General features: G+C 40.3%; 1 protein-coding gene and 1 long non-coding RNA gene across 2 annotated transcripts in view; one reads left to right on the forward strand and one right to left on the reverse strand.

Moving 5' to 3' along the window:
• The window catches only part of LOC113669481 (uncharacterized), a 22,826-nt gene continuing 7,355 nt past the window's right edge, over window positions 1-15,471 (forward strand). The window contains exons 1-17 of the mRNA XM_089190435.1: window positions 1-47; window positions 945-1,082; window positions 1,535-2,080; window positions 2,326-2,568; window positions 2,751-2,790; window positions 3,253-3,473; window positions 4,031-4,057; window positions 4,444-4,962; window positions 5,293-5,468; window positions 5,968-6,349; window positions 6,801-6,827; window positions 7,352-7,402; window positions 7,853-8,217; window positions 8,563-8,755; window positions 8,945-8,980; window positions 14,227-14,402; window positions 14,792-15,173. Of these exons, the coding sequence (XP_089046561.1) occupies window positions 971-1,082; window positions 1,535-2,080; window positions 2,326-2,568; window positions 2,751-2,790; window positions 3,253-3,473; window positions 4,031-4,057; window positions 4,444-4,962; window positions 5,293-5,468; window positions 5,968-6,349; window positions 6,801-6,827; window positions 7,352-7,402; window positions 7,853-8,217; window positions 8,563-8,755; window positions 8,945-8,980; window positions 14,227-14,402; window positions 14,792-15,173 (3,496 nt within the window). The 5' untranslated portion in view covers window positions 1-47; window positions 945-970. The remainder of the gene's footprint in view (window positions 48-944; window positions 1,083-1,534; window positions 2,081-2,325; window positions 2,569-2,750; window positions 2,791-3,252; window positions 3,474-4,030; window positions 4,058-4,443; window positions 4,963-5,292; window positions 5,469-5,967; window positions 6,350-6,800; window positions 6,828-7,351; window positions 7,403-7,852; window positions 8,218-8,562; window positions 8,756-8,944; window positions 8,981-14,226; window positions 14,403-14,791; window positions 15,174-15,471) is intronic.
• Window positions 11,624-15,471, reverse strand: part of LOC149036925 (uncharacterized) — a 13,528-nt gene continuing 9,680 nt past the window's right edge. The window contains exon 2 of the long non-coding RNA XR_016181926.1: window positions 11,624-11,903. This is a non-coding gene — a long non-coding RNA (uncharacterized LOC149036925). The remainder of the gene's footprint in view (window positions 11,904-15,471) is intronic.

The following is a 15,471-nucleotide window of genomic DNA, read 5'->3' on the forward strand; positions in this document are numbered from 1 at the left end:
TTCAAAGATTCTCGTTCAATTTAACTCGGTTTTGGTGAATTTAACAGGTAAGTTGGCATAAAACAGAGAGCTTAAGTTGTACAAAATGGTAACGACCATGGACTATTGACAACAGGAGGTGTGCCAGTGTGAATTACTTTCCTCTCTTAAGACTATGGAATGCATTTTCATATATTTGGCACATTTTTCCTTAGGTTATTTAGCGCAGAATACATGAGATCATTGGAGCAATTTGGCCCTACTTTTTCCAATGCGCAGTCACCTCGTTACGCTAAGTAGATATGAGAGGAAGATATTTGAAACAAAAAAGAAGAGATAAGCGTAGAAATCGCAGACTATGATGATTAAAAATGATAACTACTCATTTTATATCCAAATCTTATTCACATTTCGTGAGATGAAGCTCTCACCTAGGGGAGTCCGTGGAAGAAACCTCTGGATGCAGGTGGTGTTACATGATGTTATGGTTACAGGTCAAGTGAAGAAACTGAAGCTTATATTTTCTGCTCTCTTGTCCTTTTAACGACTATAAATCACTTTAAATCTATTCATGTCGATCGTTTATAAAGCGAACGTGGCTTGTATCTGACAAGCCCCAAAGCTGACACATCACTTATAACCACATTGACATAACGTGTTCCTGAGTTTTTTGACCGGGTAAACGATAGTAGATAAGGCCGCACTTAAGTTATCTTATCAAAGCGTATGTTATGTCTGACCAAACCAGTCCTGTTTATAAAAATAATATATAGGTGAAGCTGAGGTAGATCGGAAAAAAAACGCGCCTCACAAGAGGCACAAAAAAGTTCGCCATTTCTTTGCGTATAGCGTTGCTGCGGCTGACGTACAACTATTAAAGAGGGGTCTTTTCGAAACAAGAAGCGACTGATTAACGTCGCCAGTGGAAGTCGACTAACTCTTTGAAGCTTTTTCTTTTTTGGTAGGTTCACTGACACCTAAGGATAAAATAATGGACGTATTACTGCTTCTGATGAGCTTGATTTCTGCAATCGTGGCTGGCTCAAGGACCACAAAACATCAGCACTCGCCCATTAGGAAGTTTTTCTCCGGTAAAAGATCAGGTAAAGATCCTTGACTAAAACTTGTCACCTCAAGAGACTTGGACGCAGTTTTTTAAATGAAGAGTAGTCTTCAAATTTCGTGAGCAGAAAGAATTGGTGAACAGAAATGGAAAAATCATGGCCATCTTGCCAAACATGGAAAAGCCTAAGGAATGTAATTCGTCTGAATCTCAGTGATTTCACCGATTTGTCCGATTTCATTTTTATGTTTAGACATTTCTACGTTTTAAATTATTCCTCTTCGTACTGTTAGGATCAGGCTTACACGATTCATCGGGCACTGGACGAGTTTAAATTTACCGTTTTTCTTTCTTAATTTTTTATGAAATTTCTCTAGTTAGCCTCTGTAATAAAAATCACAGTCGAGGAAATCTTATCGACTGCCTTATTGAATCTCCAGAGTAGGTTTCACACATTTTTAAGGTTTATTACTTTTCATTTTTTTTCCCCAGGTCTCCCAAGATGGACCATTTCTAACATGAGAAACCTAAAGAAAGCTCGAGCTGGTCGTCGCTCTCAAGGACCTTCGTATCCATATTCAAACCAGTATGCTGCATACGCCCCCTCTTTACCCCCTGCAACCCCGTCCTTCTACCCTTCAGCTTATCCTTCTCCGCCCTCTTTCTCTTATTCCCCACCATCCTTATATCCCGCTTCTCCCCCATACGGTTACCCTCCTTCATCTTATCCGTCCCCTGCATTCTATTCATCACCATACTCATCTTCAGAACCAGGAAGCTCCTTTCCATCCAGCAATCAGGCACAACAGTTGACGTATTCTACATCCTCATCAAATGCGTATGCCAGTGATCAATACCAGCAACAGCAGATATTGTATCCCTCCCATGTGAACCCAGGTAAAGCTGCCTCCATGGGAAAATCAGCTGCCCACTTGATAATCTCAGGATCAGCAGCAAAACCAAGCAATGACGCTACGAAGCCCAAAGTCAAACCAACACCTCCCGATAGAACAGAAAAATTTGAAATCAAAGGACGATGTAAGGATTTTGTTCATATTCCTTTTTATTTCGTCGATTTCTGAGAAAAGAAATTTTAACCTTAAAATGTAAAAATAATTGGAAAGATAATCTCATTTACCCAACCCAAGTGGCAGAGACAAGACTAAAGATGTTGGGGGAAGTTCTTGGACCTAATGATAGCTTCTGTCTAGGCTATTACGGAAATACAGATTCAGACAAAATAGAAAATAATGAAACATTCACTGTGTCATCTTTTGATGCAGTTTTTAAGAGCATCGGCTGTTGGGCAGATTCTACTAAACGTCGTGCAATGGACAGTTTAGAGGGAAAGAGTTTCCAGCTTAAACATCCTTACAAGACAAGAGTGAATGCCTTGATGAAGTGTGCAGAGGTAGCAGATGAACATGACTTAAAGATATTTGGTTTGCAAAATGGAGGGCAGTGTTTTGGAGGGAAAAATGCAGAGAACACATACAGAGAGTATGGACAGAGCACGGAATGCGCAGGTAACCAAGTTATGGTTTATGACTTCACGGTGACATAAATCGCAGGTTATTCTTCATATCATTTCCCACTTCAATGTAGGTTCCAGGATAGTAGCTTGCAGAATTGCAGTTCGTGCGCTTGTTTTGTCGTTCAAATCCAAGGCTCTTCCAAAGCTGCTTAAACTTTTGTTTCTTCTTTCCAGGTGACGGCGAAGGAGGTCCGTGGAGTAACGAAGTGTACAGGTAGACTCTAATAACAATCAGTCGAAGATAAGCCGACACCACTAAACTGAGATTAACTGTTACTATTACCAGGACTTATCGAAAAGTAACTCGGTAACGTGGCCCCCCTGCTAAAATATCTATCTTGGCAATTATACTTAAAGTTGATTAGAATCAAGACTCCAAAAATCTAAATCGGTGATGAGAAGAAGCTAATCCTACCATAAGGCGCCTCATGAGGGGATGTTGTCGTCATCTTTGTACCTCATGATTGGGTGACTCACTTTGATACAAAATGCAGTCCCAGCTATAAGAGCTGGAACTTGGCGATCCTCAAAACTACACATCAACTTCTAAGCCATTGGCAACGCTGCCTTTTCTCTTCTCCCATATGACTTTTTTTATATACAAGAACCGAGCTTCTCTTCAAGTAACATTTTTGAGTCACATCAAATGTAAGATTCCTTGTTCTGTCTGTCACAGCTTTTTAGATGAAGATGATCAACCATTGGTAAAACCACCAAAGATAATGGACAACAAAAATGGATCCAGCAATGGCACAAGTACAGCCTGTCCCAACCCTTGTGCAAAAAATTCTTCATCATCATCTTCAAATACTACATGCAGCATACTGCTACCTAGCAGTACTGGTGCTGGTCAAATGTGTGGCTGGGGATGTCCAATTCCAATTCCAGCTTGTAATGGTAGGGTTATTTAGTATATATGTTGTAATTGTTGCCCCCATCATCGATGTCAAAGTAATCGCTAGTTTCGGTAAACATTCCCATCACTTTGCTCAAGTGAGTTACGAGCCAATGATGATCTGCCAGGAGATCCAAGTTATACACAGAGAATAGATAACAAACAGACATAAAAATAAGCCAAACATAAAAAATTGCATTAAGTTGTACAATTAAATTAACTTTTATAAAAAACACGTCCATAAGTAGTCATTCGCAGCTGAAAAAAGCTGAGACTCAAGAGTCAGTTTTTTTCGTCAACTGACGCGCTAAGCTCTATTATCCACACCCTTAACGAAAGTTAAACTTTTGAACGGTTCATCAACTACTGGTAAAACCACCAAACGCAAAGGGGAATTAAAAATGATACAGAACTGTAACGACACAATGTAGCATGTCCCAACTACTCACACTGCTCTTTTCGCAGTATTCGTTTTCTTTTTGTTTATCTTCAATTTGTATGAGGCTCCAAAATTCTTTTTGTTTGTTTGTTGATATACTAATTTTTTAATTTCTTGCAGTCACTGGAGCTAATAGTACGGTAAATGGTGAGTTACAAAATCATTTTTAATCGTTTTTCGCCTTTGGTAAAGCTGATGCAGTGTGAAGATTCTTGAACTCTTCAGACGTGTTAACACAAGCTACGAAGCTGAGGCGTATCCACGATTTGTAAAGAGGGGATTCGAACAAAAATCAAAAGCGGTCGCCATTAGAGAGGGAGGGGGTGGGGGAAGGAGGGCTGAGCTAAAACGATTGTCAATCATTTATACTTGCTGTGCTTCAAGTTGTTAACCACATCCGTAAATAAATTACCGTTTACTGTATCTATTAAATATGCTTGGAAACCCTTACCCGCAAGATCCATCGCAGCGAGACTTACTTATATTTCCTATCAATAATGACAAGCAAGTAAGTAATGTTATTTTATCTTAAGGAACTGGAGCCCAAGGAAAAGTGAACCAGACAGTACCAGCCGGGTGTGCCAGCATGGGAGGAGGAGGAGGAACTCCCTGTCCACCTCAAGGTATGCCCATGGGAAACTCGGTTTGTGGAGGAGGAGGTACTATGGGAGGAGCACTGTGCGGAAGTCAGGGCATAACCATTGACAGCGGGTGTATGCAGATTGCGGGAGCACCCTGCCCTGCACCAGCACAAGGAGTGGCTCCTGGAGGCTGTATTGACATGGGAGCTGGGTGTGTGATTGAGGGGAAGCTTACAGAAGGATGTCCTAACATCACTAATGCGACCGCCTGTAGAAACCCATGTCAGCCTTCCGGGAATGCCACTGGAGGGTGCGGCGGTATTATCCCTGGTGGGGTTGGACCCAGTGGACCTGGTGGAGTTGGATCCAGTGGACCTGGCGGGGTAGGACCCAGTGGACCCAACGGTGTAAGACCCTCCAATGGTACCATATCCGGACGAATTGGTAGCAATCTTCGTCTTAGTGCTCCAGGTAAGTAAAATGGATTCGTTTTCTCAGCTTTTCCTTAAAATATAAAGGAGTTACCCTAAATAATTTATAAACTGAAATGAAAAGGATTGGTTAATACTAAGGTCTCTGGAGCAACCAAGAAGCAACTGTATGGAGCAAAAAAAGTCAGACATCAAACAATAGCACTCTGAATCAATTGACAATGCACATTCAGCTAATTTTAAAAAATTTATCAAATTTGGAAAAAAAAATTGTAAATTGTTGATCGGTAAAGGAAATCTGTATCCACTAGCATCAATAACATATTTCGTAGTTGAACGCCATGATTCCATTCCTCTTCTCTCGTCGTAGAATGTAAAGCCAAGGCCGACCTCGGATTTATTATCGATGGATCAGGAAGTATAGAAAAAAATGGACCAGGAACGTTTAAAAAAGTCTTGAACTTTGTCAAAGATATCATTAGAAGTTTTGATGTCTCCAAAGACGGAACACATATTGGTCTCATTGTATACAGTACTGAACCAAAGGTGGGATCTCATGTTGGAAGTCTTCATTTAGCTCGTCAGTTAAAAGATTTGTGTTAGGGTTGTGCTCTTGCTGCCTGGTTACGATATCTTAAGGACTTAGCTTTGAATATGATGAAACGAGATAATTGACGCTGTAGCTCAATATCCCATCGCCGCCACTCACCTCAGTACACATGCCAGTCAGCCTCTGGCTTATAAGATCTTATTACCCCCAAATATCCCATCTGGTTTACCAGGCTATTATCGATACTCATCTACGCCTGTGGGTGGAGCAAAGCACTGTGGGAGTGGAAAGTCTTACATAAAAACATAACACAATTACCTGGGAAGAATCCAATGGATTTACTGCTATAGGCCCGCAAAGTCTCGAGAGGAGAATGAAACATTTGCTCTGACGAAGGGTTAACGCTCGAAAAATTAGCCCTGTAAACTTTTTACGGTGGTCAATTTACATAATTTGCAAATGAAAGACATGGCTTTTTATTCATAACCTTTGCAGGTTGTGTCGGGATTCGACCAGCATTACACCCTAGCAGAAGTGACGGCAGAAGTTGATGGAATCAAGTATCCAAATGAAGGAACAAACACTGGAAAAGCTCTCTTGAAAGCTAATGAAGCTCTATTCGCAGTCAGCGCTCGGTCCGGTGTCCCCAACATCGCTTGTGTGTTAACCGACGGGAAGTCAAAAGATAACATTGGAACTCCGGCTCAAAAACTCCGAGATTCAGGTGTCACTGTCATTAGCATAGGAATGGGTACAGACTATGATCTTGAACAGCTTCGAGAGATAGCTACTGACCCAGATTCACAGCACATGTTTAAAGCAGAATTTGACTCACTGGGTTCCCTGGTAGATTCCATAGTAGACACTGGGTGTAAGGGTAGGTGTTCTGTTTCTCAGTTCTTGTACTTTGGTCATAATTCGTTATAAGTAGCTGACGTAAGCTGTTGATCCTATTCTCTCTCACTGCCCATTGAAATACTGTTTCCTTCCTGTATTATTTGTGATCTGCCTGAAGTGCTGGTCTGCAAGTTTTCTCATACGTCTACACTAATTTTTAGCCATTAAGCTTACACCCAAGTTTTTTAGCTGATAACTTAAACTGAACCACCTATAAAGCAAACTTTTCTCCACTTTGATTGTACCAAAGATACGTTTTCTCTCATAAGACAATCTAAAGTGTTAATCTGTTCAATCTACACGTTTTGATAATTCAGCTGTTCAAATCACAATTTACATGCGAAAATTCATCGTTATTTTTCTTCGTATTTCAAAGACATGATGAACTTTAACACTTGTCTTTCAAAAAAAAAATTATTTTTATCCTATAGCTGCTGGAGGAACAATTCAGGCACCGCGTAAGTTTCAGCGCCATTATTGATAGTAGAGAGCTACTTTGGCCATAAACTTCAACTACAACTTCTCTCAAATGGGCGAACGGTGGGGCACATGATAACTTTGACGTATAAACTCCTCATTAAGGAAATGGTGTTTCCGCATCTCCACTGAAAAATCATCAAGTTTTACCTTTCAACGGCAGTTATGGAAGAAATGCCACGAACGTGTGAGACTAAAAACGAGAACCGTGATTGGGCGATTGACTAAAAAAAATGCATATTGTTGCTAATAATCACACTTAGCTGTCAGTCCTATATCAAGACAGCTATTTCCCAATCATAATATGGGAATTATTTTTGTATTTATCTAACCTGAGCTTGAGAAAAATCTTTTGACTGAATTGGGATATCTTACATATCCGACGGTACATGTACCTTGTAATATAAGACAGGACTTTAAGGCGAGACTGTTCAGTCTTGCACTCGTTATATACCAAGAGATCTACAATTTTTGCGGATGATATCAACAAATTACTTTTTCACAGCACCCCTAGGCGCGAGTAAAGGCCGTCCACCTCCTTCCACTGTGGAAACAAGTAAGTGGATTTACTACTGAATGCGTTTACATGAAAGTTTTTCCATAAACACAACCAACGGCATCTATCTTAAAAATCAATGTAACTTTTAATATTCAACTTAGCACAAACTATGGTGTCACGTCGAATCCTATGTTATATATGATATGAAAAGATATAAGATTGATTTTGATACATCGAACAGCTAAATCTTAATTCGTTTACTCTCATCTTATCAAAAATGTTTTCTTAGGGAACCTTCCTTGAACCTTCCTTGTCAATGGCTTAAAGCCACGTGAGGTTACAAATGACCGCCTCAGAATGGTGGTCTGCTTAATACTGTATTTCGACCAGATCCTAATTAATGGCAAAAGCCGGGGGCTAAGGCTAATTTTCTCTCGATAAAATAATTCACCGCCATAACTTAAACTTAGCATTTTAAGCTTTTTGAATTTTTTTTCTTTCCCTAAGAGTGCAAGGCCAAAGTAGACATAGCATTCCTGTTGGACGGCTCCGGAAGTATTGATTTCCAGCAACCTGGGAATTTCAAAAAATGCCTAAGGTTCCTTAAAAACTTCGTTAAATCATTCAACATCGCCAAAGATGGCACACATGTAGGAGTGGTACTTTTTTCTAAAACTGCCGAGGTCATGTTCAATTTTGAGAAATATCTTGATTCAAAATCAATGATGGACGCTATCGACAAGATTCCATACCCGGCTAAAAACACATACACTGGAGCAGGCCTTGATCTGGTGCGTACTGGACTGTTTGAAAACAGTGTCAGGCAGGGAGTCAGGGACATCCTCATTGTCCTGACCGATGGTGCATCTCAGGTCAGAATTTTTCACTTACAATAGTTTTGTATTGATTACACATCTGTAAGCACACCCAGCCGTCAGAAAAAGAAAAGGAATAAAAAACAGGAGTATTGGAAAAACATGCCGGCTCACCTGGAATTGAGTGGTTAGTGAGGTCGTCCCTGAGATCAAATTTGTACGAAGAATTTTTTTATTAAGTTCATGATCTGATGAAGCAGACAATCTTTTCCTGACTCAGTTGTAGTTTTTAAACTTGTAAGTTGTCGTTTCGAAGCATTTTTCTTCTAGCTCATAACATGCGTCAAATATACAAAAGAGAAAGAACAGTCTTTCAAGATAATTTCTTGCTCAACCAAACAGGATGACATACAGGACCCTTCCAAGAAGCTCCGTGACATGGGAGTGACGATATTTTGTTTCGGAGTTGGTGCACAGTACAAGAAGGACCAGTTAGATGAAATGGCAACCGATCCAGACTCTAAACATGTTGTAACAGGCGGTTTTGATGATCTCGATCAAATACTCCCGAAAATTAAGAAGATGGCATGTGACGGTTAGTCTCTTAACCCTAGAAGTTCTAATTATTACGCACTGCTTCCATATCGATTCTAATTTGTCTACTTACTGCGCCTTTTGATAACACGCGAACTCACTTATTGGATTTCAAGGAGACTGAGCTGCGGTTTCTAGTTACCTACTGTGAGACAAATTGACTTAAGTTTATAAATGTGTTCTTCTGCAGGAGCAGGAGGATCTTTATCGCAAAGTCCTTCGAGAGGTAAATTTTTTTAGTTTCTTCAAATTAGAAATTTCACATGAAGTACTTCATGTAACAAACATCTTATGTACAGTATGTTCGTTACTTTTATTTAAACTATTTTATATCGCTTGCAATGCATTTTAAATACTTTTTGTGATATATTTCTTGCGTTTATGCTACACATTAAGCAAAAACAGCATCACAATTAGCTATTATTACACAAACCATATTTATTACCTTTTAAATGACATTTTGAAGGATTTTAGTTCGCGATAATTTTTCATAATCCTAACAACCTCACGTTTTACAAAATTAACAGAAAAAACTGCAATGTTCACGTTTTACCCTATACTCCCACGAGATACAATTTTAATTTCAGGTTAGCTCCATAAGTTTGAATTTGCATCTTTACAACTAACCTTGCTTTAAACACCTTACGTTGTGACTTCTCATCACAGTACAGTACTTACAGTACCTACGGTAAAATACCTGAATTTTGAACAGTATAAGTTTTAATTCTACTCGTAATCATAACACGTCAACTGTTCTTGTGTCGAAAACCGATCGACTCAGCGAGCTCTTTTTCATCCGTCGACGATGACTTCGTTACTGTAATTACCGAGACTGACACAGACGTTGTTTCACGAAATAATCGAAGAGGAAAGTGATTCTTTATGGAAACAGTAGGTGAGGGCAGTTCTGGATCAAGTGCAGCGAGTGGAAGACCGGGCATGGCCGGTCTTAGTGTAATCCATGGTGGAGGAAGTTCTGTTGGAGATGGAACTCGTTCCTCGAATTCGGTAGGTAGCGGTTCCATTTCAGGAGGAGCCTCTTTAACATCAATCCAAGGTGGCAAAAGCGGTTCGAGCTCAAGTAGTAGTTCCTCGAGTACTGGAAGCAGTAACTCTACCATAGGTGGAGGTTCTTTGTCGTCGATCAAAGGTGGAAGTAGCGGTTCCGGTTCAAATGGTAGCTCCTTGAGCTCTGGGGGAAGCAATTCTACTTCCGGAGGAAGCTCTTCAATGTCAACCAAAGATGGAAATAGTGGTTCTAGTTCAGGTGGTAGCTCCTCGAGCTCCGGAGGAAGCAATTCTATTTCCGGTGGAAGCTCCTCAAAATCAATCAAAGACGGAAGCAGTGGTTCTAGTTCAGGTGGTAGCTCTTCGAGCTCTGATGGAAGCAGTGCTATTTCTGGAGGAAGCTCCTCAATATCAATTCAAGGCAGAGGTAACATTTCTACTTCAGGTGGAAATTCCTCTAAAGTAATGATAGCTAAAGGTGGAAGTTCAAGCTCGAGAAGCCAAGTTATCTCTAACGAAAAGAAGCCTATAAAGATCGGAAAACTCGTTCTTACACCGGAACAAGGAGACCCGATCGACATCACTGATGTATGGGGTACAGAAGATGATCTTGCTAAGAATGACGACATTTCCAGCAGTATTGTAGGTAAGCTATAATAAAATTAATTGTTTGCAAGGATAACGAAGCGGTCAGCTAGTCAAGAAAGGTATGAGTGCTGGTGTGGTGACCAATTCAGCTAGTTACTTTTTAAAGAATGAAGTTTTGTTTAAAATCCTTTACTTGTGACAATGAATTTAACACTTCATTATTCCAGGACAGCCTAGTTTACTGGCATTCGCTGTTTTCCTCTGATGCCAGATAAGGTAGCTTAACCGTTTGAGTGGAAATGTTTCATTCATATAAGCGCTGCGGGCAATTGTCTATTTCAACAGATTTTGGGGCATGCAGGGACAAAGTTGACTTAGCTTTTCTCGTCGATGCCTCTGGAAACAAAAACGAGAAGGGACAACGAAACTTCGAAACAGCGTTGGCCATCGCCAAAGCCATTTCCAGCATGTTTGTCATCAATCCTCTGCAGACTCACATTGGTTTTGTTGTATTCTCTACAAACTCTCAAGTTGTTCTGAGTTTCAAAACATATCTCGATATAAAAAGCGTGGAAAATACCATAGATAGCCTAAAGTATACAGGTGCGAGTACCAACATTGGCGCTGGACTCAAACTTGCGAAGAGCCAACTGTTTGATATCACCTCAAGACCAAACGTGCCGCATATTTTGATCGTATTAACATCAGGGAAATCAACTGAAGATATACTTGCACCTTCAAAGGCGCTCAAAGACTCTGGAGTTAATGTTTTGTGCATTGGAATTGGAAACAGGTACGATAAGAAAGAACTTGATGACATATCCACAAGCCCGGATGCTGGTCACGTGCTTAGCGGTGATGCCACAAAGCTTGGCAAGACGATCAGGGAAATTAGGAGGATAATATGCCAAGGTAAACAACTATGCTAATTCAATCTCAATTGTAAAATTAAAAAAAAAGTGATCGACGCTCTCAGAAAGTATGTTACGACAGATGAAACCCGTGCACGTAAAAGGTCTGAAGTACACTGATTGTCGAGGATGAGAGCTGAAAAAAAATTGGGCTTGTACGGGAATTGAACTCATGACCTGTACGATGCCTGTGTAGTGCTCTATCAACTTGACTAACAACTTGGTCATTTTGTTAGTTCGTCATTGTAGAAGGGAATATAGCGAGGGCGATGAGGGCAGAGGCATGACTTATTGGGATTTTCAACATAATTGATTAACATTTTGAGATTTGGGGTGTGAGTTAGAGAGATTTTGGCAACAACTTGGAAAGAATCATTTCATGAAAATGTTCCAACCAGTTTACACTGATATTTCTGTTGATAACCGCACGCCGCATGTGACACATGGCGATAAACTGTGAACTATTGCCCAGAGGAAAATATTGCTGTTAACCATTGAATTGTGTCACGTTATCTTTTTCGTTCCTGTTAGCTAACGTCGGACCAGTAGCGCTGTTTCCATTGAACGAGAGGTACGGGGCAACAGATGTGATTGGTGGAAACCTTGCTGGTGTAAAAAGTTTCGTCGCAACAGCACCGGGGCCTGAAAAGGAAGAGGATGGTTCTCTGTTATTCCTTGGAACACCAGACAGCTTTATTGAGTTCCCAAACAATGGTAAACTGGATAAAAAGGATTCATTGACAATACTGGCCTGGATATTCCCTGAAAGGGCGGGACCCATCTTTAACTTTAAGAGGGACGGGTGGGGAACAAATCTTTGGTTAGCAAAACCGAGAAAACTGTTTGCTCACTTTGTAGACAGAGAAAGTAAAAAATCCATGCAGCCATTGAAAAGCACTAAGATTGCACCAAATCGATGGAATTTTATCGGTGCAACATATGATCAAATAACGGGAAATGCTGGCCTGTGGATTAATGGAAAGTTCGAAGATTTTAAGCACATAGGCCGTATTAGACTGGCTACTAACTATCCAATCAGAATGGGAGCTCGAGTCGGAGATAAAAGAAACTATCGCGGGCGCATTGCCTGTTTACAAATCTATGATAGAGCTCTTACTTCAGAGCAGATAAATGATGCTAAAAACAATTGTAAACGCTACAAAAGGGGGCTGTAGACGCATTCATTACGTAATAGAATCATGAGGTCATTGCATTTAACATGTTTGTACCATAACGTACAAATGGATCAAATATAATTAAATATTTGTCTTTACTTACTTAATCACTTGTTACCTACTGTACTTAAATTTAAGGATATTCTTGACTGATAATTATTTCTTGTGATAGTGTCAGTTAATAGTAGTTATGAATAAGTCGCTGATGATTTACAATCGGTAAATGAGGTAAATCAGTCCACAAAGAGACCTTCATTCATGTGAAACGCTGAGATATCACCCTTTGTCCTCGGCAGGTGTAAAATGAACCTAGAAAAAATGTTCCAATAGAAGCGCGCAAGTAGTAAAATGAGTCCATTTTCTTGCGCCGGTCCGTTGTGATGGGACACAAATTGTCACTCGTTCAGATACGATCAAATACTTAAGCTCCGCACACATTTACTCACCGTACTCCACGCCCCGTTTACTACGTTGACTTCTCCGAATAAACAAGTGGTTGAGATCGCTTTCAGTCCCACGCTAACGAAATAGCGTTCAATGAAATAAAGACATAAAGCATTTGTCGTGAAAAAAAGGTGGTGGTTTCTCGCGTTTGAATACACGAAATATGATATTTTATGGTTTGTTATACCATGTAATCCTTTCTGATAAAATTCGCCACGTTTCAGGTGTTGGATTTTACTGCTTGCCCTTCACCTTATGAACCATAACGTTTCGTTGACATCGGTTGGTTTTCGATGGCAATGAATGATGCATTTTGATCTTTGGTTTTTTGCTCGGCGGTTCGCTCTGATACGGCTTGCGTCATTTTGGCATTTGGCATTTTTTATGGCATTTCACGTTTCCGGAATTGTCATCCCTCTATCCGTGTTGGTGTAGTTAGGGCGAAGACTTCTGTAATTCCTCTCTTACCTTTGCGTATTTTACAGTGAAGATCACGATCATTTCAAAGCCACTGGTGCCCAGAGTTAGGAAAATGTATCGAAATGAACAGTCAAAGATCATCTCATCCGCTAGTGGCCTGAAACGTTGCAAAACCATGAAGGAAAGTTAACGTCTCGCAAGGTTCTTTATAACGAGATCAGAACTCAACACGAGGTGCTGCCTTGAATCTAAATCTAGGGTCACTGAGGATTCACACGCCGATTTGTTCCTAAGACCTATTACGTTATACCTGCATTAAGACATTTGTATATGACTTCACCACCCACCAAGCTAACGGTTTGTGTTCTTTAACAGGTAACACAGATTTGATGGTGAAATTGGTTTGTAACCAATAAATATCTCTTCCTATTCTCCATCAGTATAAAGATGATCCTCGAGAATGAGATCATAATGTGTTCAGACGTAGTCTTTGTTCATCAACTTTCCTTCTTCACGAGCAAGCTAAACAAGTCACGCCACAGAAACTGGAGAACGATCCAATCCTAGCGGACCATATGTTGCTAGCACCTGCTCAGATCGCTAACCTCATTTATTTCATATAATGATCGACGCACTTCCGGCATAACAGATCGACTTTCCCCAAGCTCTGCGAGCAGACGGTCCATTTAAGTTATATAAATTCATTCGGATGCGAGGAATTCCTTGAAGATCTTCACAACTGAAGGCAGAGATATATAACAAACACACTATCTCTAAAACACAACGGCATCGGAGTTGAAGAAATTGTACATCTTGAATCATCTGACTCATGCCTGTAGTCTGTAACGACGTTTAAAACTATGAAACTTACCAACTTAGTAAACAGTGAAAAAGTGTAATCATACGGATTTTCTTCTTTCTCCTAGGGCTTAACGCAAAGCTAAATATTGGATTCATCATCGAATGTTCTTCAAGCATAGAAGGAAACGGACCAGGAACGTTCGCAAAAGTCTTGAAATTTGTCAAAGATCTTGCTAGAAGTTTTGATGTCTCCAAAGAAGGAACTCATATCGGCATCATTACTTATAGCGATGAAGCAAAGGTTGGATCTCTCGTCAATGTTTTTTAATCAATTAAATTTTCAAATTTATTGTCTCGAACTTTTATTTGAATTTTATCTGTATCAAGTCATGTATCCGATTAGATTAAAGGAAGTGAAAAAAATCACCGCAAAGAAAAGTCTTCTAAAGCAATGCGAGCCATCGCATAAATGTTGGACATGTTATGTTGAACTAACGCGACACTCCACATTAAATCACATTATGGAAATTTTTATGTCACTATATGATCAGTTCCACTTTTCAAAGGCTCTGACGTAAATTTGTGGAACAACTTAACAACGTTGCCTTAACAGTGAATAAACTTAGCCAAAGCTGAAGTCACTGGTTACTTAAAGTAGTTGACACTGATACTTAACTTGAATTTTGGCAGGTTGTGGCGGGACTCGACCAGTATTACACCCAAGCAGAAGTAACTGCAGCAATTGATGGAATCCAGTATCTGGGAGGAGGAACAATGACCGGAAAAGCTCTCATGTTAGCGAAAGACTCCCTCTTCGTTGCAAGTGCAAGGTCCGGTGTTCCTAACATTGCCTGTGTCTTAACTGCCAGCAGGTCAACAGATGACGTTGGTTCTTCTGCTCAGATGCTCAAGGGCTCAGGAGCCACTTGTATTAGTATAGGAATGGGTAAATATTACGACCTTGGACAGCTTCGAGCGATAGCCACCGACCCATATTCACAGCACATGTTTAGAGCAGATTTCAATGCCCTGGGGTCCTTAGTGAGTCCCGTCGTGGCCACTTGTCGTAAGGGTAAGCTTTCTACGTATTTTGGTGATCAATCTTCGTTGGTAACCTCAGAACCTCAGAAAGTTTTTTCTTGCTTAATCTGGGGCCCTGACTTTGCATTACAAACACTCCAGTATTTCCCCACCGTATTATTTCTCAATATCTGCCTCAGGTCGGTCGCGAGTGTCAGATGTCCACACTGACTGAAGCCATTCAACTGCGGCTGAAGTTTATCTGTTGTTCATTGAGCTGAACCGAAATTTGCTCGGTATAACGTTTCGAACTAAAAGATCATTGGTTTCGTCCCTTAATCTCTGATGAA

This window comes from Pocillopora damicornis, chromosome 12, assembly GCF_964200805.1.
Source record: "Pocillopora damicornis chromosome 12, jaPocDami1.2, whole genome shotgun sequence".
Classification (NCBI taxonomy): domain Eukaryota; kingdom Metazoa; phylum Cnidaria; class Anthozoa; order Scleractinia; family Pocilloporidae; genus Pocillopora; species Pocillopora damicornis.